Source organism: Pituophis catenifer, unplaced genomic scaffold (assembly GCF_029215685.1).
Source record: "Pituophis catenifer annectens isolate HBS135680 unplaced genomic scaffold, rPitCat1.0.hap2 SCAF_8, whole genome shotgun sequence".
Lineage (NCBI taxonomy): Eukaryota > Metazoa > Chordata > Lepidosauria > Squamata > Colubridae > Pituophis > Pituophis catenifer.
In genome coordinates, this window is record NW_027256888.1 from 72,899,960 (window position 1) to 72,925,485 (window position 25,526).

The 25,526-nt window shown below is 45.4% G+C and overlaps 1 protein-coding gene across 8 annotated transcripts in view; it reads left to right on the forward strand.

The window, feature by feature from the left end:
- SEC31A (SEC31 homolog A, COPII coat complex component) overlaps positions 1-25,526 on the forward strand; it is a 67,523-nt gene that overhangs the window by 15,910 nt on the left and 26,087 nt on the right. For 5 of the 8 annotated variants that reach the window (XM_070948885.1, XM_070948889.1, XM_070948890.1 and 2 more), the window contains exons 7-22: positions 1,676-1,818; positions 2,210-2,309; positions 3,742-3,903; positions 4,408-4,560; positions 6,639-6,869; positions 6,980-7,054; positions 7,520-7,570; positions 9,622-9,699; positions 12,463-12,529; positions 12,658-12,836; positions 16,754-16,880; positions 18,225-18,370; positions 18,904-19,077; positions 20,310-20,483; positions 24,361-24,450; positions 25,293-25,413. In XM_070948885.1, coding sequence (XP_070804986.1) covers positions 1,676-1,818; positions 2,210-2,309; positions 3,742-3,903; positions 4,408-4,560; positions 6,639-6,869; positions 6,980-7,054; positions 7,520-7,570; positions 9,622-9,699; positions 12,463-12,529; positions 12,658-12,836; positions 16,754-16,880; positions 18,225-18,370; positions 18,904-19,077; positions 20,310-20,483; positions 24,361-24,450; positions 25,293-25,413 — 2,071 coding nt within the window. The remainder of the gene's footprint in view (positions 1-1,675; positions 1,819-2,209; positions 2,310-3,741; positions 3,904-4,407; positions 4,561-6,638; positions 6,870-6,979; positions 7,055-7,519; positions 7,571-9,621; positions 9,700-12,462; positions 12,530-12,657; positions 12,837-16,753; positions 16,881-18,224; positions 18,371-18,903; positions 19,078-20,309; positions 20,484-24,360; positions 24,451-25,292; positions 25,414-25,526) is intronic. The other 3 variants (XM_070948891.1, XM_070948892.1, XM_070948893.1) reach the window with 1 other exon arrangement.

Here is a 25,526-nt window from a genome sequence, read left to right on the forward strand (position 1 = left end):
GTAAAAAAAAAAATGCAATGGATCAGGGGAAAAAATTAGTTCGGGGGAATAATTAGAAAGTTAGAGGTAGTCCTCGACTTACGACCGCAATTGAGCCCAAAATGTACATTGCTAAGCAAGACAGTTGTCAAGGGAGTTTTGCCCCGCTTTATGACCTATCTTGCCACAGTGGTTAAGTGGATCACTGCAGTTGTTAAGTTAGTAACACGGTTGTTAAGTGAATCTGGCTTCCCCGTTGACTTTGCTTGTCACAAGGTCATAAAAGTTGATCACATGACCCCAGTGTCAGGGTTCCAAATAATACATCCTGTTCAAGAAAAACTCTGAGGCAGGCAAGTTCCTCAAAGAACATTTTATTGGGACATATCAAATTGGCACATTCCTGGTGGAAAACTGTCTTTAAGTTGCCACCTGGTTTTTCCCCCAATTAAAAGTAAAACTTTTATCACTTCCCTCCAGAGTCTCTAGTCACACGGTCCAATCAGCATACAGCCCATTTGCTAGGCGACCTCAGTCTCCACCTTTCGAACACCTGCACCAACGTCCTTGATTCCCAGGGAAAAGAATTGTATTTAGGCTACAACATCCCAGCTAACTCTACACACACCCCCGGCCCCCTTTGCTCCAGGCTGTGTCAGCCCTGAAGCCGTGAGAAGAGAAACCTCCCTAGAGAAATGTAAAATAACTGTTATGGAAGTAACAGTTCCATACAGTGTAGATTATATAATCCTTGCATTCTCTCTCCCCCTCTCCCATCCCCCACCCCATTTTTTTTTAGTACTTGATGATCCTATACATGAAGCCACATGAAGGTAGAGAGTAGCATTTTCATTTAGAGTATGTGGCTAAGAGGTGTGCCTAACCTCTCCATTTTACAGATTAATTTTTGGCTTGTTAAGTGCAGTCGTGAAATCCAAATTTTTTAACTACCGTGCTGTGGGCGTGGCAGGGGAAGGATACTGCAAAATCCCCATTCCCACCCACTCCTGGGGGAAGGATATTGCAAAATCTCCATTCCCACCCCACTCCAGGGGAAGAATACTGCAAAATCCCCATTCCCAGCCCACTCTGGGGCCAGCCAGAGGTGGTATTTGCCGGTTCTCCAAATTACTCAAAATTTCCACTATTGGTTCTCTAGAACCTGCTGGATTTCACCCCCGATTAAGTGTATGAGCCAGCTGTTTCATAAATATGCAGGGGGATTACCCTTCTGATCTCTTTGAGATTTTCACATTCTGCATGTTAATTGCTGCCCTAGCAGTTGTTGCAGTCAGCATGTGGAGCTAAACGTTAAACATGTTTTTCTAAGCAAGGAAATGTGTTGCTGAAAATTACTAGGATGCTGCAGTGTTTCTAAGGAAGTGAAGCCATGTACTAAAGGAGCTTGTAAAAGAGAAGTCGTTTTCTTTGACATTTATAGGATGAGCAGTGTGGTGGCCTAGAGGTGGAGCTCTCACCTTACAATCAGGAGGCTGTGAGTTTGATCCTAGTTAGCGGCAGATATTTCTCTCTTTGGGCACAAAGAGAAAATACTGCTGCGAACTCCACATAGGTGTCAGGAAGGACATATGGCCAGTAAACGCTTAGCTCCATTCGGTCACCCCCAACGCCACCCCAATGCAAAGGATTACAGGGTTGTTTTTTAAAAAAATGAACACTATTTATACCATTTCAGATGCATTGCTCAGGGCTGGAATGGCATCCTGAGGTTGCTACACAAATGGTTCTGGCTTCAGAAGATGACCGGCTACCTGTGGTCCAGATTTGGGATCTGAGATTTGCATCTTCTCCTCTTCGCGTTCTTGAAAACCATGCAAGGTGCATAAAATATAGATTTGATTGGGGGGGCAGGGCGGGGGGGGGGCTAGAAAGACTGGTGGAGATGTTGACAGATTGACAGATGTTCATGCAAGGGGGGTTGGCAAAACAACCATTAAATTTGAAAATAAACGTATAGGATTTGAAGCAGATGATTGGAGATACATATTTTTGATCAGCATTAAGAGTAAGGTTTTATTTTATTTGAGAAAAGGGCAAAAAAAGGACTTTTAAGCATTTTGGATGATAGTTTTACAGTTTTGTTTATGATAAAAGCCCTTTTATTTTAAGTGTTTCCTCTTTTTGAAATTTTAATGTCCCCATTGATGTCAGTTACATATTTGCAATGTTTGGTTAGTTTGATAAGTGTTTGATTTTTATTTTTACACAGAGGTATTTTGACAATTGCTTGGAGTATGGCAGATCCTGAACTACTGCTGAGCTGTGGCAAAGATTCTAAAATCCTTTGTTCCAATCCAAACACGGGAGAGGTATTTGTTTTAAGTTAACATTTAAACTTTAGAAATTGAAAAATATGTCCTTTTTGGGGGGGGGGCATTGTATAAAGAGCTCATCATCTTTTCACCATTTACTTCCATCAAAGCAAACTTATGACTACCAGCTTTCTAAATTTTTAGAACCCTAAGGGGAAAAAAAACATAAAATAAATAACATCAATTAATTAACTTTTTTTTAAACTAATTAGTTTAAATACTTTATATTTTGTGGTGTGATTTTGGGTTCAGGTTGGTTTGGAAATGCTTGCATGTTACTATTTATCAACCGAATAAATTAATGAAACAAGGATACATAATAAAATACGGAATTCCTTTTAAAATCCTGTAATAGTAAATACAGGGGATCCTCAACTTAGAACGGCAACTGGGACCAGAGTTTCTGTTGCTAAGTGACGTGGTTGTACAATGCAACTGCATCATTTATCGGTAGCAGACCCTGAGATCCTGGTTCCCATTGTTAACTGAATCTCACCGTTGTTAGGTAAAGCAACTTCCTGCCAGGTTCCAACAAGTCAATGGAGAATCCAGCAAGAAATTGCAAGTCCCTGGCAGCTTGTAGACAGACTAGCAAGCAGGAAAGGAGCTGAGAGGGAGGGTTGGGGAGGGTGCATTGCAGGGCCAGGATGGCTGTGCGAAGATGCAATGGAGGCTTGTGTTGTGGCCCGCCAGTGGCCAGCAAAGCTGGCAGCAGATTTGGACAGTGAGGAGGTTAGGGAGGAACCAGTCCCGGAGTCTGGGGAAGGCTCGGACGATGGCTCTGAGTCGGAGGCAGAGAGGGGGCCAAGGCCATCTGGTAGTTCTTTGCTGCCTCCAGAGTCTCCGGAGTCTGACATCAGCGAGGCAGAAGAACAGTGTGAGCCTGTTCCCAGTGCGTGCATGCGCAGAGCTGTCAGGAGACAGGAACAATTAAGGAAACAGGGTCGACTTGGGAGTAAGGCTTGGAGATGATTAGCCCCTCCCATAAGACATAAAAGAGAAGCAAACGGGACGTGAGCTTTTGCAGGAAGCAATTAGTTCATCTGGCCGATTCAAGATTTGAAACTTCTGTTTGTGACTCTGTGCCAAGTTTGGCCTTGCCCTGCGTCTGGAAATTAGTTCTTTGGCAGCATTCCACGTGGGATACGTGGGTGTGGATAACCTTCCTCTGAAAGACTGTTTATCAAGCCTTGTGGACTGTAAATGAAAGTAATTTACAGCTGTATGAATTAAAGAGGTTTGCCAGGACTAAGTTTGTGCTGTTCAATTTCTAAGGAAGCCTAGATCAGAACAGATGGAGGTTGCGGGAGAATACATCCTTAATTCTCCATCTTGCTCGCTGTATATTGATGCATGTCACTGACCAATTTTGCAATTGTTCGTTTTGGCAGCCATAATAGTTGTCCTCCTTCCTTTCTTCTGGTCACAGGTGTTGTATGAGCTTCCTACCTCTACCCAGTGGTGCTTTGATGTGCAGTGGTGTCCCAGGAATCCTGCCCTTCTCTCTGCTGCTTCTTTTGATGGGCGAATCAGTATTTACTCAGTCATGGGAGGAAGCACAGATAGCCTGCGACAGAAACAAGCGGACAAGGTATCTCGTTTTTTTTAAAAAAATGGGGAAAAGGCAGGGTTTGCAGTTTACAATGAAATGCATAAAAATAAATGATGGAAAATTTGGCTGTCTCAGAACTCAGTGTTCTTGGTTTCTCAATGAGGCTTTAAATGTCCACCTGCCGAGGAGGAACAGATCCAATGTTGACCAGTACTAGTGGTTCTTTGGCTGTGTTCATTTTTTCATCCTCCAATCCACTGTTTCTCAACCGTGGCGACTTTAACATATATATGGACTTCAACTCCCAGAATTCCTCAGTCAGCCATGCTGGCTGGGGAATTCCGGGAGTTGAAGTCCATCTTAAAAGTTGAAAAACACTGTTCTAATCCTTACTTATAATCCTTTGATTTTAAAAAAGAAAACAAATGCAGAAGGCACTTTTGATGAATGGTAAACAGATTCTGAGACATAAAAATTTGCTCTGGAATTGGATTGAGCTAAAGACCAAGGAATCATTTTCTCTTTCTCTTCTGTTTTCGAAAGCTCTCCTCGTCTTTTGGCAATCTCGATCCCTTTGGAACGGGGCAACCCCTTCCTCCACTGCAGCTCCCACAACAGACCACCCCACAGAGCACAGTTCTCCCTCTGAAGAAACCGCCCAAGTGGATTCGTCGACCCGTGGGAGCATCTTTTTCAGTAAGTCTCTGCTGATTAGATCAAAGAAAGAGGCATGGTGTACCTACCGATCGGTTTTCTGAAGGATGCCTCGCAGAAATCTGTGGCCTTATTGTAGAGAAACCTTTGTGTAACATAAGGCATCCATTACATCTTAGGCAGAAGAATGTTTTTAAATGTATTTATCCCAATGTCATGACCACCTATTTGCTTGACACTCTGGGCAGCTTACAGATAAAAAAGAAAAACAACACATATACCATATTTTTCGGAGTATAAGACGCACCTACCTTTTTTGGTGAGGAAAAGAAGAAAAAGAAATCTCCCTCTGCCTCTGAGCAATTTTGACTCTTTGCAGCAAACAGCCTGCTGTACTTTCATTTTCGTTTTCAGCATAGCTTAATTAGCACAAGGAAAAAAAAAATCTGCTCCAGCAATTTACCTCTTTGCAGCAAGCAGCAAATCCCTGCCCAAAACAGCTGAGCACAAATCCGCTGAAAGTCGGGAGGCCACTCTAATCAACTTGTGCTAATTAGGATGTGTTGAAGCTGAAAGGAGCTGTTTTTTTCTTGCTGTTTGCTTGCAAGGAGGTAACTGCTGGGAGGCAGAGGCCAAAGGGTGGGGGCCAGTGGGTGGGCGGGGCTACATTTGGTGTATTAGACACACCTGATTTTCACCCCCTTTTAGCAGGGAAAAAGGTGCGTCTTATACTCCGAAAAATACGGTATATAAAAAAAGATCATGACTGACCAGGAGAACAAAGCAGCCAGTCATAAATCAAATATAGTACTCGCATGCGCGCTTGTCACATGGTCTTCCGCTTTCTGGTGTTCTCCCAAACGCATGCACGCACAAAGACAAGCACGCCAGCGCTCATCTGCGTGCTGGAAACCAGAAGCTCAGCTTCCCACGCACACATGTGTGCTGGGGAGCTGCTCTTCCGGTTTCCCTTTCTCCCGCATGCGCAAAGACCAGCTGGAACCTGGAAGAGCAACGAGCAATGGCTGGCATGCCTGGAGAGATGGCTCTGTGTGCCACTTCCGGCACGCGTGCCATAGGTTCACCTTGATGGGTACAGGAAGTCCTTGACTTGCAGCCATTTGTTTAGCGACCATTCGAAGTTCCAGGGGCACTGTAGGTGCCACTGGGGTCGTGTGTTTGCCATTTGCAGCCAACTTTCCAACCAGCTTCCAGCAGTCAGATTCAATGGGGGATGCCAATTCACTTAATGATCACATGATTCATTTAACAGCTGCGGTGATATTTGCTTAACTGAGGGAAACAAGGGGATAAAATCAGGCATGACTCTCTTTATCACCTTGCTTATCAACAGAAATTTTGGTGGCAAGTGTCGTAAATCGAGGATTATCTTATAACTAAAGGGGTCTCCAAATGCAGAATCGGTTGGAATACCACAGATGCGTTTCAAAAGGCAACTGGACTTCTTTTCTTTTTTTTTCCTTGAAGATGCTTTGAATAGCACCTTCGGGATAACCATGACTTGAGATGTCCGAGAATCTCCATAGACAATCTGTGGAGCATATCCTTCGTTTTTGCATTTGGTATAAACCTCCAAGAATGCTTTACCTCTGGTTATAATGAACAGGAGACACAGCCTTTTGTGTAACATTTTTAACACCAGGACAGACAAATACATCACTTGTAGAATAATTAAGTACCTAACAGCAACTACGCCAAACATTTTATTATTTCAATTTTGCCTTCATTGTTCAACTCTTGTTGAATTTGTGGTTGTATTTTACCCTCTTGGAATTAATATTCCTTAACTTCAGAAATGGCTTTTATTTTAGATCAGCTTTAATTCAATATTTGTGTGTTTTTAATTGGTATTGTATGACCTAAATAAATGGAGGGTGTGGCCCCCTAGATCTAGACAAAAAGGGGCTGCCAACTTCTGTCTTAAGAAGGCTGGTTTCGTATATAATATTCACAAGTGTGTTTCATACTGCCAACTCCTTGTGAAGCAGACTGTTGCAATTCCCACAAATCATATTGAGAACCAAAAAGGACTTGCTTTAAAATTACCTAGTTGTATGAGTAGGCATGGATAACAATACCACCGATTGCTTGAATTTCAGTTTGGAGGGAGACTGGTCACTTTTGAGAACAGCAAGGCTCAACAGCAAGGAGAACATCCCCAACAGCCCTACCACGTCTACATTAGTCAAGTTGTCACCGAGAAGGAATTCTTGAACCGGTCCAACCAGCTGCAGGAAGCGGTTCAGGCCGAAGCCTTCGTCAGCTACTGTCAGAAGAAAATCGATGTAGCCAAAAATGACTTCGAGAGAAACGTGTGGTCATTCCTCAAGGTGATTTTTCAGGGTTGATTGCGTAGAGATCAACTTCCTGCGAATGGCGGGAGAACACAAAAACTAGCCATTCTCTCAAATGCATTCTTTCCTTCTTCTGTTTTTTTAAGGTACATTTTGAGGAAGACTCCCGTGGCAAATATCTGGAACTCTTGGGGTACAAAAAAGATGGTTTAGGACAGAAGGTAAACATTACTACATTGCATTTTGAAGGACTACATTAAAAATATTCGTCATAGATTAATTGCCTTTTGGGTTTGGTTTGGAAGAAATCATGGGGTTTGGGGAGAAACTAGATTTTTATTTTTATTTTTTTTAATTTGATTTATATGCCGCCCTTCTCCGAAGACTCAGGGCGGCTTACAATGTGCTCAGAAATAGCCTTCATACTTTTGTATATTTATACAAAGTCAGCTTATTGCCCCCACAACTGGGTCCTCAATTTACCTACCTTAGAAAGGATGGAAGGCTGAGTCAACCTTGAGCCTTGGCGAGATTCGAACCTGCAGTAATTGCAGGCAGCTGGTCTTAATAACCAGATTAATCTTTTAATCTTTTTGCCTGTTTTTTTAAAGACATTTCTAAGAAGTTAACGTTAAGTAGGTTCATTCTCCAAAATAAATGTTACGCCATTTGTTTTATTTCCTTAGATTACTTCAACTCTTGCTAAGGAGAGTCCACAAGGCAGAGATCAAGATGAGGTAAAAAAAAAAATCCAGTGCAATTTTTTTTTTAATTTGATAAAGTTTGGAAAGTAGCACCTTTTCACTTTGATTTTGTTGCAGCCCAGTGCTTATAGAGTGAAAAATAAGAATTTAAAATCCCGACAATGCAACAACAACCATTAAGAGAAAACACTGGTCTCTACAAGGAGATGTGTGGAAGACTCAGTATTCATTGCAATTTGTTAATTTTTCTCTAAACTGTGATTTTACGCACTGGGTATGCACAGATCCACCTGCAACGTGAATCAGTTCAAAGGATTACAAAACTATAGTTTTTATTGTTCATCCTCCGCAGAAGCTAAACACTGCCTCAAGCTGAGCTGGGCATCCTCTTGCTGTTCTCCTTTGTACACCCCCCTGAATCCCAGTTTGACTCCCAGTTTCATCCCAAAGTATTTCCACCTCATTCCTCTGCAGCCGTAATCTAACTTTCTCCTTTTATGGCATGGTTTCTCTTTCTACAGAGTGTTTGATTTTGATATATTTTTCTTTGTATTTATGTTAAATTATTTTTTTCCTTTTATAGATGATAGGGATAGATAGATGAGATGATAGATAGATAGATAGATAGATAGATAGATAGATAGATAGATAGATGCTTAGCTAGATAGATACTGTGTTTCCCCGAAAATAAGACCTTGTCTTCTATTTTTTGAACCGCAAAATAAGAGCTTGGCCTTATTTTCGAGGAGGTCTTATTATTTTGCTCCGGCGGTTCGAGTCCCAGCACTGCTTGACAGGGTGAGCTCCTGTCACTCACCCCAGCTTCTATCTACCTAACAGTTTGAAAGCATGTTCTATGCAAGTAGATAGATACCGTGTTTCCCCAAGAATAAGACCTACCCCAAAAAATAAACCAAAGCCTGATTTTTAAGTGTGGGTCTCATATAAGCCCTACCCAAAAAAATAGGCCCTAGTGAAGGGGACGGGCATGGCCAGTACAGGAGATAGCCCAACTACCTGTCCTCTCACAAACACAGGCAGCAATCCCTGAGTTGGCAGTTAGCACGGCAGCTCCTTCCCTTCTCCGGTCACCTCATGGAAGCTTGGCCCTTTCCTGCCCTGCCAGTTTAACTCCAGTGGCCAAATCTGTGCGTGTGACGGGGACCTGAGCTCCAGTGTCCCAGTAGCAGCAGGCAGTGCTTGGGGAGGCTGAGGCTCACCGAGAGCTTGGCCTGTTGGAGCTATGGGCAGGCACATAATGAGACGGAGAGGGCTGGCTGGCGATAGCAACACTCCCACTCCTGTCGGCCCCCACACTCGTCGCTTCCTGTATGTAAAAAAATAATAATAAGACATCCCCTGAGAATAAGCCCGAGTGCTTATTTTCAAGCAAAAAAATTAAGACTGGGTCTTATTTTCAGGGAAAGATGCTAGGTACCACTTTGGTGGGGAGACGAGCTGGTGCTCTATGCAGGCAATCAGATTCCTGACAGCTTTGAACCTTCCCAGTTGCAGCGTCCATTCGCGAGGCAGCCCCGGGAAAAGAGGAGGCCTTGGGTGACACTGCAGAAAGAACCAGTCACCTTTCTCTCTGTGGTGAAGCCAGATCGCCATCCTATGGCCCACCTTGGAAGTGTGCATGGGTGTCCTACGACACGGCTGGTATCTTGGCAAGCCAAACTACTATTCTGCACTAGTCTTGTGGTCTCCTGGCTAATGTAACAAAGCCTTACACTAATACTACTAATAATTACCCTCAAGGAGAATATTTGGACATATCCTGCGGGCAATCCTAACTGTGGTTTCTGCTACACTTCCTCACATTGCTGCTCTGTTGGTGTGGGTTGAAGGTCTCCTGTTATTATTTGAACAAGCGGTAAGATATTTGGATTCTCCAGAAAGGGAAATGTTGAAAGAAAGAAAAAAAAGATAGGGTTCTTCTCCTTGTTGCTATAACTCTAGGTTTACTAACATTACACTTTTTTGGAGACCTCTTGGGGCTACTTGGGGGCTGTTTGCATTGGTTAAGGAGTTGGTTTCTTTGCTTTAATCTTTCAAACGTCCTCTTCATATCGGTGAGAAAGGCTCACGAGGAAGCTGACCAGCTTGCACAGCCTGATGGTGGAGAGGGTCTTGCTGCTAAGGACCAGCTGTTGCCAGAGGTATTCACCCCCTTTTATGGTAAACATCAGTGGTGGGTTCCTCCCGGTTCGGTCCAGTTCGGCCGAGCCGGTAGCAGTGAAGATATGACGTCACCGAACCGGTTCTCCCCCCCCCACGTTATTATTACCTTTTATTTGGTCCCACCCCCAATCTTGCTGCCTCCTGAGTCCCAGCTGATGACTAGAGGGAAAAAAACTGTTTAAACTCTTGCCGCAGGGCTTCAAAGGGCCGTCCTACAGCTGATCAGTGTTAAAAGCAAACAAATGAGTCGGGTCGTAAGTGCGAGGACTGGTCGTAAGTGTGAGGACCTTCCAGAAATGACTGACCAGCTAGCCACGCCCACCTAGTCACATGACCTCCAAGCCACACCCACAAAATAAGCCACGCCCACAGAACCAGTAGTAAAAAAATTTAGAACCCACCCCTGGTAAACATGTAAACTGACTCGCATTGGTAATGAATGTGAGTGATTTTGCATTGGTTCCCAACTAACCTGTTTGCTTATGTGTGTATCTCGTGTCCTCAGGGTTATACAGGGAATCCTCGACTTACAACAGTTCATTTAGTGACCGTTCAAAATTACTACAGCCCTGAAAAAAGTGACTTATGGCCGTTTTTCACACCACCGCTGAAGCATCCCCACTGTTGCGTAATCAAAATTGAGACGCTTGGCAGCTGACTCATATTTATGACAGTTGCCAGGATCTCGCAATCCCCTTTTGCGGCCTCCTGACAAGCAAAGTCAATGGGAAAGCCAGATTCACTTAACAACCGTGCTACTAACTTAACAAGTGCAGTGATTCACTTAACCCCTGTGTCAAGAAAGGTCGTACAACGGGGCAAAACTCCATAAATGTCTCACTTAACAACAGAAAGGTTGGGCTCCATTGTGGTCGTAAATCGAGGTCTATCTGTATCCCTGGGACTGTCTTTAAACTTGAGACGGTATTCAAATTACCTTCAGAGTTTAGCCATACTTGACTTAGCAGCAAGGATGTTGCCTGCTGTGATTGGATGTTTTGGAAATAAATGTGTTCTGACCCAGCTCCCCGAACACGACAAACCCTCACCGCAGGCTCACAAGTCTGTTCAGCAGGGAGATGAATAGTTGTCTGCCACATCTATTTATCTCCGCCCTCTGCCTTTTATCCCCAGAGCTAGGGTGGGGCTTCGCTAGCAGCGGTGGCTCTTCTGTCCCAAGGACCGGCCCATGGATTTCCACTGCTCTCCTCTCCTCTGCCTTCTGCACATCCATGCATCAGGCACTGGACCCAGCTGTTCCTCCTCTTCCTCATCAGCCACCTCCAGACCTGGCGGCTGTTGACTCTCCATCTGAGGGCTGACAGATGGCCCAGGCTCCGCCTCTGTCTCTCTCTCTGTCTCTCTCTCTGTCTCTCTCTCTGTCTCTGTCTCTCTCTCTCTCTCTCTCTGTCTCTCTCTGTCTCTGTCTCTCTCTGTCTCTGTCTCTCTCTCTCTCTCTCTCTCTCTCTCTCTCTCTCTCTCTCTCTCTCTCTCTCTCTCTCTCTCTCTCTGCCAGCTCCATTCCCTCTTCCCCCTCGGAGCTCTCAGGTTGCCTTGATGCTGACCCTGACTCCCACACCGCCACCTCCTCTGATTCGGCTGTTGGAGGGACCGGCGGCCGGCAGGCCATAACAAAATGAAGCTGGTGTGTATGTTGCACATGTGGGTAGACCTCAACTTACGATTGGTCATTTAGTGACCATTTCAAGTTATAATGTACCGACGGCCATCCTCCCACGATTGTATGATTGTATTTAAGCTGCTGGCCAATCAGCCTGGACTTAGGGGCCTCTTGCAGTGCCTTACGGTCACGTGACTGTGTTTTAAAGCAGTTTTGCCAAAACTTCCCCATAACGAATAATTTGATTTACTTAACAGTTGTGGCATTTGCTGAACAACTGCCGCAACAAAGATCATAAAATGGGATCTGCAACATGAGTGGCCTGCTTTATGACTGTTGTGACTTACGATCACAATGAGCAGGCTCCATTACAGTTGTAAGTCGAGGGCTATCAGTGCTGCGCACAAGAAATTTTAATGAAAAGTCACTAAATGCATCATTGTGTGCCATCAGCTCGTATCTCTATAGCAGGGGTCTGCAACCTTAAACACTCAAGGAGCCATTTGGACCCATTTCCCCCAGAAAAGAAAACACCGGGAGCCACAAAACCCTTCCCGTGTCTGACTATTTCTTGAGCGGCCACAAAACTAGCAGATGTAGTTGAATTAAACGTTCTGTTTTCTTCTGAAACTTTTCTTTTCTTGGATTTATCCATGGTTGGCCTACCAGGGCTTGAAAAGCTCAATAAATTGGATGCCGGTGGGTGTCGCACATTGGTGGTTGTGACACATATTTTGAGTGACGGGGAGCTGCAGCAGAGGGGTGAAAGAGCCACATGCGGCTCCAGAGCCTCAGGTTGCTGACCCCTGCTCTATAGATCTTTCAATATGACAATTTGAATAACAGGGCAGAAATGATTATACACCCAGTCCTGTGCCTATTTGCTCAAAATTAAGTTCCATGGTGTTCATTCCCAAGATGCATGAGCAGAGGAGTAAAAATGTAAACATACCATTTCTCACAATAGTGAGTAGGATAAAATAAATTATAGTTAAGTGGCAGTTTTCATTTCAGTGCAGCTCTGTCACAATGTTTTCCGTTATAAACACGTTATGATTAGAATGCGTTTAAATAACATGTTCTGAAACTATACTAAGCTGCATTGTTTTTCCCCTTCCAGAGTAAAAAGGTGGAGGTTGATTCACTGCAACCCATCAATGAAACCTTTAACATTTCTGTCACCGGAGGTAAACATATATATATATATATATCTTACGTAACGTCTCAGGTTACCAAACGGAGTTAATTTTCTACATTTGATTATAAGCTTATGGTGATGACCATTGTCTGTGTGTGTGTGTTCTCCTTCGTGCAGACATTGATGGTCTGATCACTCAGGCTTTGCTGACGGGGAACTTTGAAAGCGCCGTTGACCTTTGCCTGCACGACAATCGCATGGCTGACGCCATTATCCTTGCTATCGCTGGTGGCCAGGAACTCTTATCCAAGACGCAGAAGAAGTATTTTGCAAAAACAAGAGGCAAAATTACCAGGGTAGGTGGACTTTTTCAACTGAAGGCAAGGATAAAACTTACATATTGGCAAACCTCGTGATCAGCTCCCTCCTCCTCCTCCTCTTATTTCCCCCCCCCTCAAACCAGTGGTGGGATTCAGCCGGTTCGGGCAAACCAGTAGTTAAATTGCTGGGTGGCCCCGCCCCTTCCAGGAGTCCCCACATGCCCCATTTTGGCTCCCAGGTAAGTGCAGGGAGGCCTACTAGGCAGGGGTGGGTTGTACTTACCTTTACTACCGGTTCGCAATGGGGCCGCACGCGTGCATGAGCATTCTGATGACATCAGGGTCGGTGGGCGGAGCCTCCCGCTGGTTTTACTACCAGTTCTACAGAACCAGTGCAAACCGGGGGCAACCCACCACTGCTACTAGGCCCAAAATGGGGGCACCGGGATTGGTGGTGTGGTGCGACCCCCCACCCCACCCCCCCGTGGCCCGTTTTTGCTCCCAGGAAGCTTCAGGGAGGCCTCCTAGGCCCAAAACAGGGCGCAGGGTGGGGGGGTGTTCCCCCCTGCGGCCTGTTTTTGCTGCCAGGGGGGTGCAGGAGGCCAAGGGGTGCCTGTCACACCCCCTGGCCACGCCCACCCTGCTTGTCATTAGGGCAGAGAGCCAGTTGTTAAATTATTTGAATCCCACCACTGCTGATAACCCTTGGGTAATTCAGAGAATAGCTCAGCAGGTATGTATTTACAAAAGGACACATCGTTTTTATTTTGTGTTAATAGATTTTTTACTCCATTTTACGGCCTTTCTTACCACAGCCGTTAAGTGAATCACTGTAGTTGTTAAGTCTGTAACGCAGTTGTTAAGTGAATCTGGCTCCCCCATTGACTTTGCTTATAAGAAGGTCGCAAAAGGGGATCACGTGTCCCCAGGACACTGCAAAGGTCATAAATATGAGTCAGTTGCCAAGCGCCTCAATTTTGATCACATGACCATGGGGCTGTTGCAACGGTCATAATTGTGGGAAATGATCATAAGTCACTTTTTTCAGTGCCATTGTAACTTCAAACGGCCAGTAAACAAACTATTGTACGTTGAGAACTACCTATACGGCCGTTGTGGCGCAGTGATTAGAGTGCAATACTGCAGGCTACTTCTGCTGCCTGCCGGCTGCTTGCAATTCGGCAGTTCAAATCTTACCAGGCTGAAGGTTGACTCAGCCTTCCATCCTTCCGAGGTGGGTAAAATGAGGACCCAGATTGTTGGGGGCAAGAGGCTGGCTCTGTAAACCGCTTAGAGAGGACTATAAAGCACTGTGAAGCGGTATATAAGTCTTAAGTGCTGCCGCTATTGCTATACGTCAGCATAAGCCATGGAAAAATTCAAAGATCAGATTGGACTGAACACTTGATGTCCAGTGTGAGGGTGTTACAAGGAGAAGAGAAAAAGACATTTCTTTCAAATATGTATTCTGTGTAATAAGAGAGTCTGGCAGCTGAATCTCAAAGCATAGCAGAGAGATGGGCAGAAGATAAATTACTTCCCAGACTTTGGATAAATGCCGAGATCTGACTCATTTGTGCTTCATGATAATCAATATTTAATGTCTCCATTCGGTCGAAGTTCTGTGAAAACAAGGCAGGGTTTTGGTATAGAAAGCCTGTCCCTTTTGTACTACTTAACTCAAAATATAGGTAGTCCTCAGCTTACAACAGTTCGGTTAGTGACCGTTCAAATTTACAACAACTGAAAAAAGTGATTTACGACCGTTTTTCACACTTACGACCATTGCAGCATCCCCATGGTCACGTGATCAAAATTCAGATGCTTGTCAACTGCTTCATATTTATGACGGTTGCAGTGTCCCGGGGTCGTGCGATCACCTTTTGTGACCTTCTGACAAGCAAAGTCAATGGGGAAGCCACTTAACAACTGAAGAAGGGTCATAAAATGGAGTAAAACTCACTCAACTGTCTCACCAACAGAAATTTGGAGCTCCATTGTGGTTGTAAGTCGAGGACTACTTCTACTGTGGCAACAGATGAAGCAAGTATCAATGTTGGTGCCAGAGTTAGTCATTCCTCATGTAGACCTGTCAAGATCAGGAGGACTTGAGTTAGCCATGATTGTGATTTATTTTATTTATTTATTTATTTATTTTATTCGGCTTATATGCCGCCCTATCTCACAATGGACTCAGGGCGGCTCACAACAATAAAACACAAGCCACAATAAAAATAAAGACTAAAATCTAAAAAATTTAAAATTAACCCATTAAAACCCTTAAAACTCCGTCATCAGACCAAGTCAAGGGATTTGAAAAGCCAAGTTTTTAATTCCCGGCGGAAGGTGCGAAGGTCAGGCGCTAGTCGGAGCTCCAAGGGGAGTTGATTCCAGAGGGTGGGCGCCCCAACCGAGAAGGCTCTACCCCTGGGGGCCGCCAGCCGCCACTGTCTAGCCGACGGCACCCTGAGGAGGCCCTCCCTATGGGCGCGAACTGGGCGATGGGATGTTGTTGCTGGCTGTAGGTGGTCCGCCAAATATCCTGGTCCTAAGCCATGTAGGGCTTTATAGGTCAACACCAGCACCTTGAATCTCACCCAGAGGGCAACCGGTAGCCAATGCAAACCGCGCAGGAGGGGTGTAACATGGAAGTATTGGGATTCTCCCATCACAACCCGCGTGGCCGCATTTTGCACCAGCTGAAGCCTCCGAGTGGTCCTCAAGGGCAGCCCCGTGTAGAGAGCGTTGCAGTAGTCAATCCGTGAGGTGACCAGCGCATGAGTAACTGTGCGTAGGGCATCTCGGTCCAAGTAGGGACGCAACTGGCGCACCAGACGTATCTGGGCGAATGCCCCCCTGGTCACGGTCGTTATCTGGTCTTCTAAGCTCAACCGTGAATCCAGAAGGACGCCCAAGTTGCGCACCCTGTCTACAGGGGGCAAAACTTCACCCCCTATAGTCAGCGATGGCACCTCTCCCCTGAACCGAGATGCCGGTACCCACAGCCACTCGGTCTTGGCCGGGTTGAGTTGCAATTTGTTTCTACCCATCCAGACCCGTACCGCTTCCAGGCACCGGGCCATCACATCGAGGGCATCACTGGGATTGTCATGATTTCAGTGGATCTCTTCTAAGTATGACCAACCCTGGAACCGATTCATGCATAACATGAGCGTAATGAAATCTGACGCAAACCAAGTTCTACAGAAGCTTTCCATATGCACTGGGACTGAGTTGCCTGCATTGGAAATTAGGGATGGCCAAATTCTGTGGGGTGCAGTCCTCACCTATCTAGAGACAACCTTACTAAGACCCCATCTAGTATACTGCATCCTATTTTGGTCACCATACTATAAAAAAGATGTTGAGACTCTAGAAAGAGTGCAGAGAAGAGCAACGAGGATGATGAGGGGACTGGAGACTAAAACCTATGAAGAACGGTTACAGGAACTGGGCATGGCTAGTCTAGTGAAGAGAAGAGAAGGACCAGGGGAGACATGAAAGCAGTCTTCCAATATTTGACGGGCTGCCACAGAGAGGAGGTGGGGGTCAACCTATTTTCCAAGGCACCCGAAGGCCAGACAAGGAATAATGGATGGAAACCGATCAAGGAGAGATTCAACCTGGAAATAAGGATAAATTTTCTCACAGTGAGAGAACAATCAACCAATGGATCAGAAGTTGCCTTCAGAAGTTGTGGAAGCTTCATCCCTAGAACCTTTCAAGAAGAGACTGGACTGCCATCTGTCAGAAATGGTGTAGGGTCTCCTGCTTGGGCGGGGGTGGGCAGTTGGACTAGATGACCTATAAGGTCCCTTCCAACTCTGTTATTCTGACAGCCGATTGGGGAAGGGTCTTTTATGTGTTCTCATTACTCAGTAAAATTGCACAACATTGGAGAAAGGGCATTTTGAAGGTACTAGTGACGTGTGTGTGTGTGTGTCCCATTCCAGCTCATCACTGCTGTTGTAACCAAGAACTGGAAGGAGATTGTCCAGTCGTGCGATTTGCAAAACTGGAAAGAGGCCTTGGCAGCTGTGTTGACCTACGCTAGGCCGGATGAATTTGCAGTTCTTTGTGGTAAGCCTGATGGGCATTAACAATTCTAAATATTCCCCCCTCCCCACCCCTATATCAGTGGTGAAATGTAAAATTTGTTACTACCGGTTCTGTGGGCGTGGCTTGGTGGTGGTGGTGGTAATGTGACAGTAGGCGTGGCCAACTTTTTTTTTTTTTTTAACTTTTAAAACCAATTTTGCTACAACCTCTTCGGCCGAAGAGGTTGTAAAAAAATGCTTTTAAAAGCCTCTGACGATCCCAGCTGAGCCATGGGATCCTCAGAGGCTTTTTTTTTTTATCTCAATCCAGGGAAATAAAACCTGGCACATCTCCTTTACTAAATTGTTTATTTTACTTGGGCACTCGGATTTCATGCCTGAAGGTAAAAATAGTGCTTCCCCTTTTCATGGGCCTCCTATTCTAAAACCCTCCGGGTTACTAATGGCCTTTAATTTGTCTCTGACAAGGGGCATGATCATGATTAATATCAGATAATTAATATTTGAAAGCATAGGGTGGGCTATCCAGACACTGAGAGGAAATGATAGCATTATTAAGCTGTTAAAAAATTGTAGATCAGAATGCAAAGCCGGTGCCCTCCCGCCGTAAAAGCTGTTCTTTTCTAGCGACTCAATGAGAAATCACTCTGGATCTTGAACAGGTTTACTTTGGGATCAGTACCCAATAGCACAACTTTAACTGAATTTAACTGAAAAAGTAATAGCCTTCCATCTTTCCGAGGTGGGTAAAATGAGCCAGATTGTTGGGGACAATGCGCTGACTCTGTAAACCACTTAGAGAGGGCTGTAAAGCATTGTAAAGCGCTATATAAGTCTAAGTGCTATTGCTATTGCTACTAACAACTGTCTTAGCAACAGAATTTTTGGGCTCAATTGTGGTCGTAAATTGAGGGCCTAGAGGGTACACTAAAATTATAAATTTAGTGGTCCCTGAGGTCCTAAAGTTTGGTGACCCTTGGTTTAGAGGATATTTGTTGAGAGAAAACCTCACTCCCTCCCCCCCCCCGTGGTCTTCATGCTCCTTTCTTCCCCGCCCCCATTTTAATCTTTTAATGATAATTTTTTAGCATAACTTATTGTTATTACTGTTTTATCTTTTTAATATTTGTAAGCTGCTCAGTCGCCTCCGGATGAGATGGGAAGCACATAAATCTAATACATGCATGCATGCATACATACATACATACATACATACATACATACATACATACATCACCAGCAAATGAAGACAGGGAAATGGGGGAGAAGGTGTACCTGAAGTCTCCAGCGCTTTCTGATAATCAGAATAAAATCGTTCTGCGGCCACATTGGTTCCCATGTATATTTTGTTCATCTTCCTAACCAGATTTGTTGGGCTCAAGACTCGAAAACGAAGGGGACAGTGTTTTGCAAACGCAGGCTTGCCTGTGCTACATTTGTGCCGGAAATGTGGAGAAGTTAGTTTCCTGTTGGACTAAAGCCCAGGAAGGAAACAATCCACTGTCTCTTCAGGTTAGGCCCTTTTATTTTCGATTCCTTTTGGGTCTCGGTCGTTGGGAGGTATACAGTATAATCCAGAGTTCCCCAACCTTTCTGGTTTGGCAGCCCGGGTGGGGGGGGGGGGGAGAAGGGCAGGTGCCTTTACACGCACGAGCATGTGTGCGAACAGTTCCGCGATCGCCCACGCAACACAAATGGAGCCGTGAGCACCTGCACATGACACTCATGGTGATGCTAGTGCCCACACAATGGTCGCAGTGACACTAGCGTGAGAGGGCTGCGCGTGCTGGCCAGCCACTCACGCAGCCCAGTGGCCAAGAGGCCATGAACCTGTAGTGGGCCACGGCCCACAGCTTGGGGACCCCAAATATAGGGTCTCCTGCTTGAGCAAGGGGTTGGACTAGAAGACCTCCAAGGTCCCTTCCATCTCTATTCTGATTGAAGTCAGTTCTAGCTTAAGAGTCAATCAATCCGTCTGATTCAAGCTTGGTCTCCTTTGTGTTTTTTTGTGTGTTTTTTTTTCTCCTTCCATTTCACGCTCCTAGGATCTCATTGAAAAAGTGGTCATTCTGCGTAAAGCTGTCCAACAGACCCAGGTGATGGATGCCAACGCTGTCGGGGCCCTTCTGGCTGAAAAGATGAGCCAGTATGCCAACCTTTTGGCTTCTCAAGGCAGCATCGCTGCAGCGTTAGCTTTTCTTCCAGCTAATACCAACCAGGTAAACCGACTTCACTGTACCCATCTGTATTTTCTTCTTCTGCCTTTTACAGGTAGTCCTCAACTTACGGCCACAGTTGAGCCCAAAATTTCTGTTGCTAGGTGAGAATTTTGCTAAGTGAATTTTGCCCCCATTTTACGACCTTCTTTGCTACCGCTGCAGTTAAATTGGTAACCTGGTTGTTAAGTGAATCTCGCTTCAACATTGGCTTTGTTTATCGGAAGGTCGCAAAAGGGGATCACATGACCCCAGGACACTGCAGCCGTCATAAATATGAGTCAGTTGCCTAGCGTAGAATTTTGAACACCTGACTTAGGGGATGGTGCAATAAGTGTGAAAAAAGATAGTAAGTCTCACTTTTCAGTACTGTTTTATCTTCAAACGGTGACCAAATGAACTGTCGTAAACCAAGCACTACCTGTACTAGATTAGCCCACACAATTTTTTATTTTTTTAAAAAATATACATCCATATTATATGTGAAAAGTGTTGATTCTGAGCATCATTCATATTAATCCAAATTACAATAACAATATTAGGGGTGAAATCTACTTACCTTCCCTACCGGTTCGGAAATGCACGCACGTCACGTGTGCGTTACATGCGCACGCCGACCCTCTGCGTATGCGCAAACCCTTCTGTGCATGCACAGAGGATAAAAAACAGGTTACTTCCTGAAGTAACAGCTGAGCGGGTGTGCGGAGCCTTGAGCTGCCATCGCTACCGGTTCTCCGAACCACCGGCCGTCATCGCTACCAGTTTGGCTGAACTGGGAGCATTTCACCCCTGAATATTAGTAATCTTTATCACATTTATCAAATTTAGGTGATCGTCATAATATTATTTAAACAGCAAAAAAAAAAAAAGCCTAACTTCTATAAACCTCTAGTCTTTCTATCGGTTATTTTTGTTTATTCTATTAAAATATACCTTCTGATCTTTCCCTTATCTAATTTTATTTCTGCCTCTTATCAGCTTACAACAAGCTCCCTTAATGTTTAAAAGGCAGTTCTTTCTACCCATCCTCTCTTCTCCTCTTTAGCGTTTCAGGTTTTATCCATATTTTTTTAGCCCAAACGACTGAAGATAGCCTGAGAGAAGAGAGGTTCAGTCAGCCATCACCAAACTGGTTACTACGAGTCCATTGTCTTTTGTGATAACATTAACTACACAACCTCTTGATAGATCTGTTCCTGTGAATGTGTTTAACCGGGTGTTTTGCCCTTTGCCAGCCCAACATCGTGGTGCTACGGGACAGAATCTGTAAAGCGCAGGGGGAGCTTCCCAGGGGCCCAGAGGCACCCCCAGCACCTTACGAGAGGCAACCAGCAGCCAAAGGGAGAAGTGGCCCCACTGCTGGCCAGATGCAGATGCCACAAAACCCAACTCCGCAGTATTACCAGCAGGTAAAACGCACTTTCAGCTACCGCCCTTACGTTGGTTGGTTGCAGCATTTTAGTATTTCTGCATGATGTTCTGCTCCAAATTACCCAAAAGTTGTGCCTTGAAAACTCTTAAATAAGAGCTTGTTATCCTACTTTCAGTTCGGGAGGATGCTCCTTGTCCTCTCGTTCCAGAGATATTTTTGGAATTCTTGCCTAGGAAGCTGCTGGAGGTTTCATGCAGTAGCTAGTTAAGGTTTTACTCATTTGAAAGGCTCTTTGGAATACTGATGTATTTTGCCCCCAGCTAATGTCTGGAAGAGCTCTCCTTTCTCCATTTCTTGCTTTAATTGTCCCTCTGGGTCTTCAGTTTTAATAAAGCTTAGTCAGTCATCATTTACTAGTAGATACCGTGCCCCAAAAATGTTATGGTAGTGATGGCTAACCTTTTTCTCCTCGTGTGCCAAAAGCACGCTCCCCCCGCTGTGCATGTGCATGCGACCCCCCCCCCACGCTGCTCCCACACACGCGCACACAATCCCCCCGCTCCTCGTTTTTGGCCTAGCAGGCCTCCCTGCAGCCTCCTGAGCCCACAAACGGGCCATAGGGGGGGCCGCACCCTCCCACACCCCATTTTGGGCCTAGCAGGCCTCCCTGCAGCCTCCTGGGCCCACAAACGGGCCATGGGGGGGCCGCACTCTCCCACACCCCATTTGGGCCTAGCAGGCCTCCCTGCAGCCTCCTGGGCCCACAAACGGGCCGCGTTCCGCCCTCCGCGCATACACGCGACCCTCCCTGCGCCTCCCAAAAATCAGCTGACCGGCGGGAGGCACGTGCATGCATGGTTGAGCTGAGTTGGGCGACGGCTCACGTGGCCGCAGAGAGGGCTCTGCGTGCCAGCTGTGGCACGTGTGCCATAGGTTCGCCATCCCATTGTTACAGCATGTCACTTGGCTCAGCCTTTTCTTCTGGAGACTTTCTAGATCAGAGGCCTCCAACCTTAACAACTTTAAGACTTGTGGAATTGTCCCAAAGGTGATTTTTTTTTTTTCTTTTTCAAGAGGCAACTGCACTTTCTGGTTTTTCTTTGAAGACGTTTCGCTTCTCATCCAAGAAGCTTCTTCAGCTCTGACTGGATGGTGGGGGACGGAAGGATTTATACTCCTTGCAGGCAGCTGGTCATTTGCATCCTTTTAGTGAGTCGTTAAGGCCACCTGGAGGTTTATCTGTGTCATCAGGGTCATCTGAGTGTTATAAATGGGGGTGGAGCCTTCTTGGAACTGTTGAAAGAACTGTATTGTAGACTGGGTCATCTGTCAGCTATCTCCAGTCTACAACAGTCCTTTCAACAATTCCAAGAAGGCTCCACACCCTTTGATGACCCTGAGCCTCCAGGTGGCCTCAATGTTTCTCTAAAAAGCAAATGACCAACTGTCTGCAAGGAGTATAAATCCTTCCATTCCCCACCATCTAGTCAGAGCAGAAGAAGCTTCTTGGGTGAGAAGCGAAATGTCTTCAAAGAAAAAATCCAGAAAGTCCAGTTGCCTCCTGAAAAAGCACTTTTGGGACAACCATGACCTGGATGACTCAGAATCTCTATAGACTTGTGGACTTCAACTCCCAGAATTCCTCAGCCAGCCATGGCTGGCTGAGAAATTCTGGGACCTGAAGTCCATAAGTCTTAGAGTTGTGAAGGTTGGATACCCTTGTTCTGGATGGAATGCAGTTCCTATTATCCCCTTACAACTGTGTAAAGTCAGCGAATGTTATACAGACTTGTAAATCAGGTTCCCCACCCCCACCCACCAGTCCACAGTGGCCTGGTACCAGGCCATGGCCTGTTGGGAACTGGTCTGTGCAAGCAGTGGGCAAATGAGCAAGCAGACAAAGTTGCATTGTGCAAGTGGCACATGCGTGTGTGTGAAACCATCCCCTCTTCCCCCACTCCCCCGCCACCGCTCTACAGAACCTGAAAGGTTTGGGACCATTGCTGTAAATAATCTCTCTGCAAGAAATTCTGGGTGGCTCAAAATATATCATTTTGCTGAGGACTGGTTTGGATGGCAAAATAAATGTCCATAAAGGTAAGGTGGGCAATCTTTGATGTCCAGAGACCCCTCTTAATATTTTCTATGAGGTGGAACCTAGAATGGGCGTTGCAGTAATGGAGAATGTGGAGGCTGTGTCACGCAGATAAACAGGTCAGTTTTTGGGTGGGGTGGGACATGGGATTAGATTTTATTCTTCTTTAACTGCACAAAGCCTCATCTCGAGTTTATTGTACTGTTCTTGTGCTTTCCACCACAAGATGGAACCAATGCCTGCCTTCAGCAGTTGTGGGTGCTCCATCACTGGAGGCTTTTAAGAAGAGACTGAACAGATATTTGTCTGAAATGGCATAAGGCAGTGATGCCTTTTTGCCGTCGCGTGCCAAAAGCAGGGGGGGAGCAGGGGGGGTTATGTGTGCACGTGCCCACACCCATAATTCAATGTGCCCCACCACCCCAATGCATGCGTGTGAGACCCCCCCCGCACTCCCCCCCACTTTTGGCACACGATAGCATGGTGGACCCGATAGGCCCGTTTTTTCGCCCTCCTTAGGCTCCAGAGCCTTTCTAGGAGCCTGGGGAGGGTGAAAACGGCCTTCCCCACCCCACCCCAGAGGCCGTCTGGAGGCCGGAAACAGCCCATTTGCTGACTTCTGGTAGGCCCAGAAGGCCCGTTTTTCACTCTCCCCAGGTCCAGAGCCTTTCTAGGAGCCTGGGAAGGGCAAAAATGGCTCCCCCCCCCCCCAAGAGGCCCTCCGTTTCCCGACTTCCGGTCCCACTGGAGCTGAGCTAGGTCAACACTCGCGTGCCTGCCGATATGGCTCCGTGTGCCAGCTGTGGCACGCGTGCTATAGGTTCACCATCATGGGCATAGGGTCTCCTGCCCGAGCAGGGGGTTGGGCTAGATGACTTCCAAGGCCCCTTCCAATCTGTTATTCTGTGCTCTATGGTGGGAAAGCCTAACACCAATTTTAATCAAGTTAAATGCTGGATTTTGACACTCTGGCTTCTGCACTCTGCCAGTTGTCCCATTATGTCTGTTTTTACATCACTAGTCTGCGTATGAAACATCGCAGCACTGTAGGAAATATTATCTGACAGAAGAGGGGAAATGTGCTTTGTTTCTGAAAATTGATGGGTTTGAGTTTTGTCTTTCGTCCTGGAGAACAAACATAACATAACCACTTGGTCTTCAATTACACCAATATGTTTTCTTTTCTGCCTGTTTTAATTGTCTAACCCCATTTAGCAACTTGATCAAACATATATAGCTTTTTCAGTTTGTCCCATGTCTTAAGACTAAATTCCCAGTCCAGCAACTGTAGTGGACGTAAAAGAGTCCACTTTCTTGCATGAACCTTTGCTGTACCTTTTCTTATATATGTCACAATACTATGTGTTAGGCCCTGCACAAAAGTCTCAAAACAGAAGGTCCTTTCCAAAGAATACCTGTTTCATCTTTTTTTTTTTTTTGACATTCCTATTCACTAATTCTCTTTGTGTGTTATTCAGCTTTGCTGCTTACCTTTTGTCAGTGGAGAAAAATGCATGCGCTGCAAAGAGTATAAACTTCTAGTACTTGTAGCATGAATATTTACTCTTAAGAGTTGGCAGTTCTGGTAAAATATTAGCTGCTTGCTGGTATATTTAGTCTCTCCATTTGTTTCCCTGTTGCTGCTTGTTTCCTTGCATGGATGAGAAGGAGTCTTCTACCAATTACTCTAAATGACTGGAAAGTTTCTTAGTGCATTCCTGAGCAGTCTGGCTGTCTGAAACGTTTTGGCTTTTCACTTCCTTTTATTTTATTTTATTTTTTTATTTTTCCATGATTGGTATCTCTCTGTTCAATTCAGGTTAGAATTGCCCCTACTGTTACTACCTGGAGTAACAAAAACCCCACTGCCCTTCCCAGCCTTCCTGCAGCCACTCCCTCTGAGACACAGGTATAACATTCATTATTCCTCTTCGAGCAGAATCTGCTCTCCTCCCTGTAGACCTCAATGCCATGTTCCTTGGCACTCTTTTCCTTTTTTAAAAAAAAACAAAACACCGCACTATTAATAATTCCCAATGCGTCTTTGGCCATCTGGGAAGCGGTTTTCAGACTTTCAACTTATCCTGAGGGTTTCTCCATTGTTTTGTCTCCCAAATATTGCTCTTGTTTTTTAAGATAACTTGCTGATCAATGGATTTGGAGATCAACTAAACCACCACCCCCCCGGGGTTTTTTTAATTTGTGTCCCAGAAAATCCCGAATTGTTTCATCATCCTTTCCCAATTCCCTCAGATTGCTTGAAATGGGTTCCCCGTTTATAAAATGGTTCCCTGTTTGTAAAAAAAAAAAAAAAAAAAAAAAAGTCTTGAAACAGATCCATTTCCCCCTCCGTGGCCAACCTAGTAATCAATTCAAAATGCATTCGGTAATGTTGCTGTTGGAGACTAAGCTTCTTGGCAAATCACATTTGAATGCTTTAGATCAGGGGTCTGCAACCTTGGCAACTTTACGACTTGTGGACTTCAGCTCCCAGAATTCCTCAGCCAGCGCATGCGTATGCGCTGGCTGAGGAATTCTGGGAGCTGAAGTCCACAAGTCGTAAAGTTGCCAAGGTTGCAGACCCCTTGCTTGAGATTCAAAATCCGTGTCGTAACGCAATAGTACAAAGGAACAACAATGTGTGAGCTGAGATCAGAATGTTTCACTTTCACGACAGCATCTTCTGCGATGCTACCCCTCAAGACGTAAACTTCTCTTGTTTCTCGCTCCCCTCTCCCATTTCTTCTTCAGAGAGACAACCCACCACCACCTCCAGGGTTTATTATGCAAAAGGACATGAACCCCCACATGCCACCGCATCAGACTGCCCATCCTGATTACAATATGTACACAAGGCAACCGTGCCCACAACGTAAGTAGCAGCCGTCTTCTCTGGGCCTCACATGCTGGATTCCTTAAAAATGACTCGGCAAATGTGAGATAATCTATTGCTTTCGTTTTCCTCGCATCTTAACTTCTCTCTCT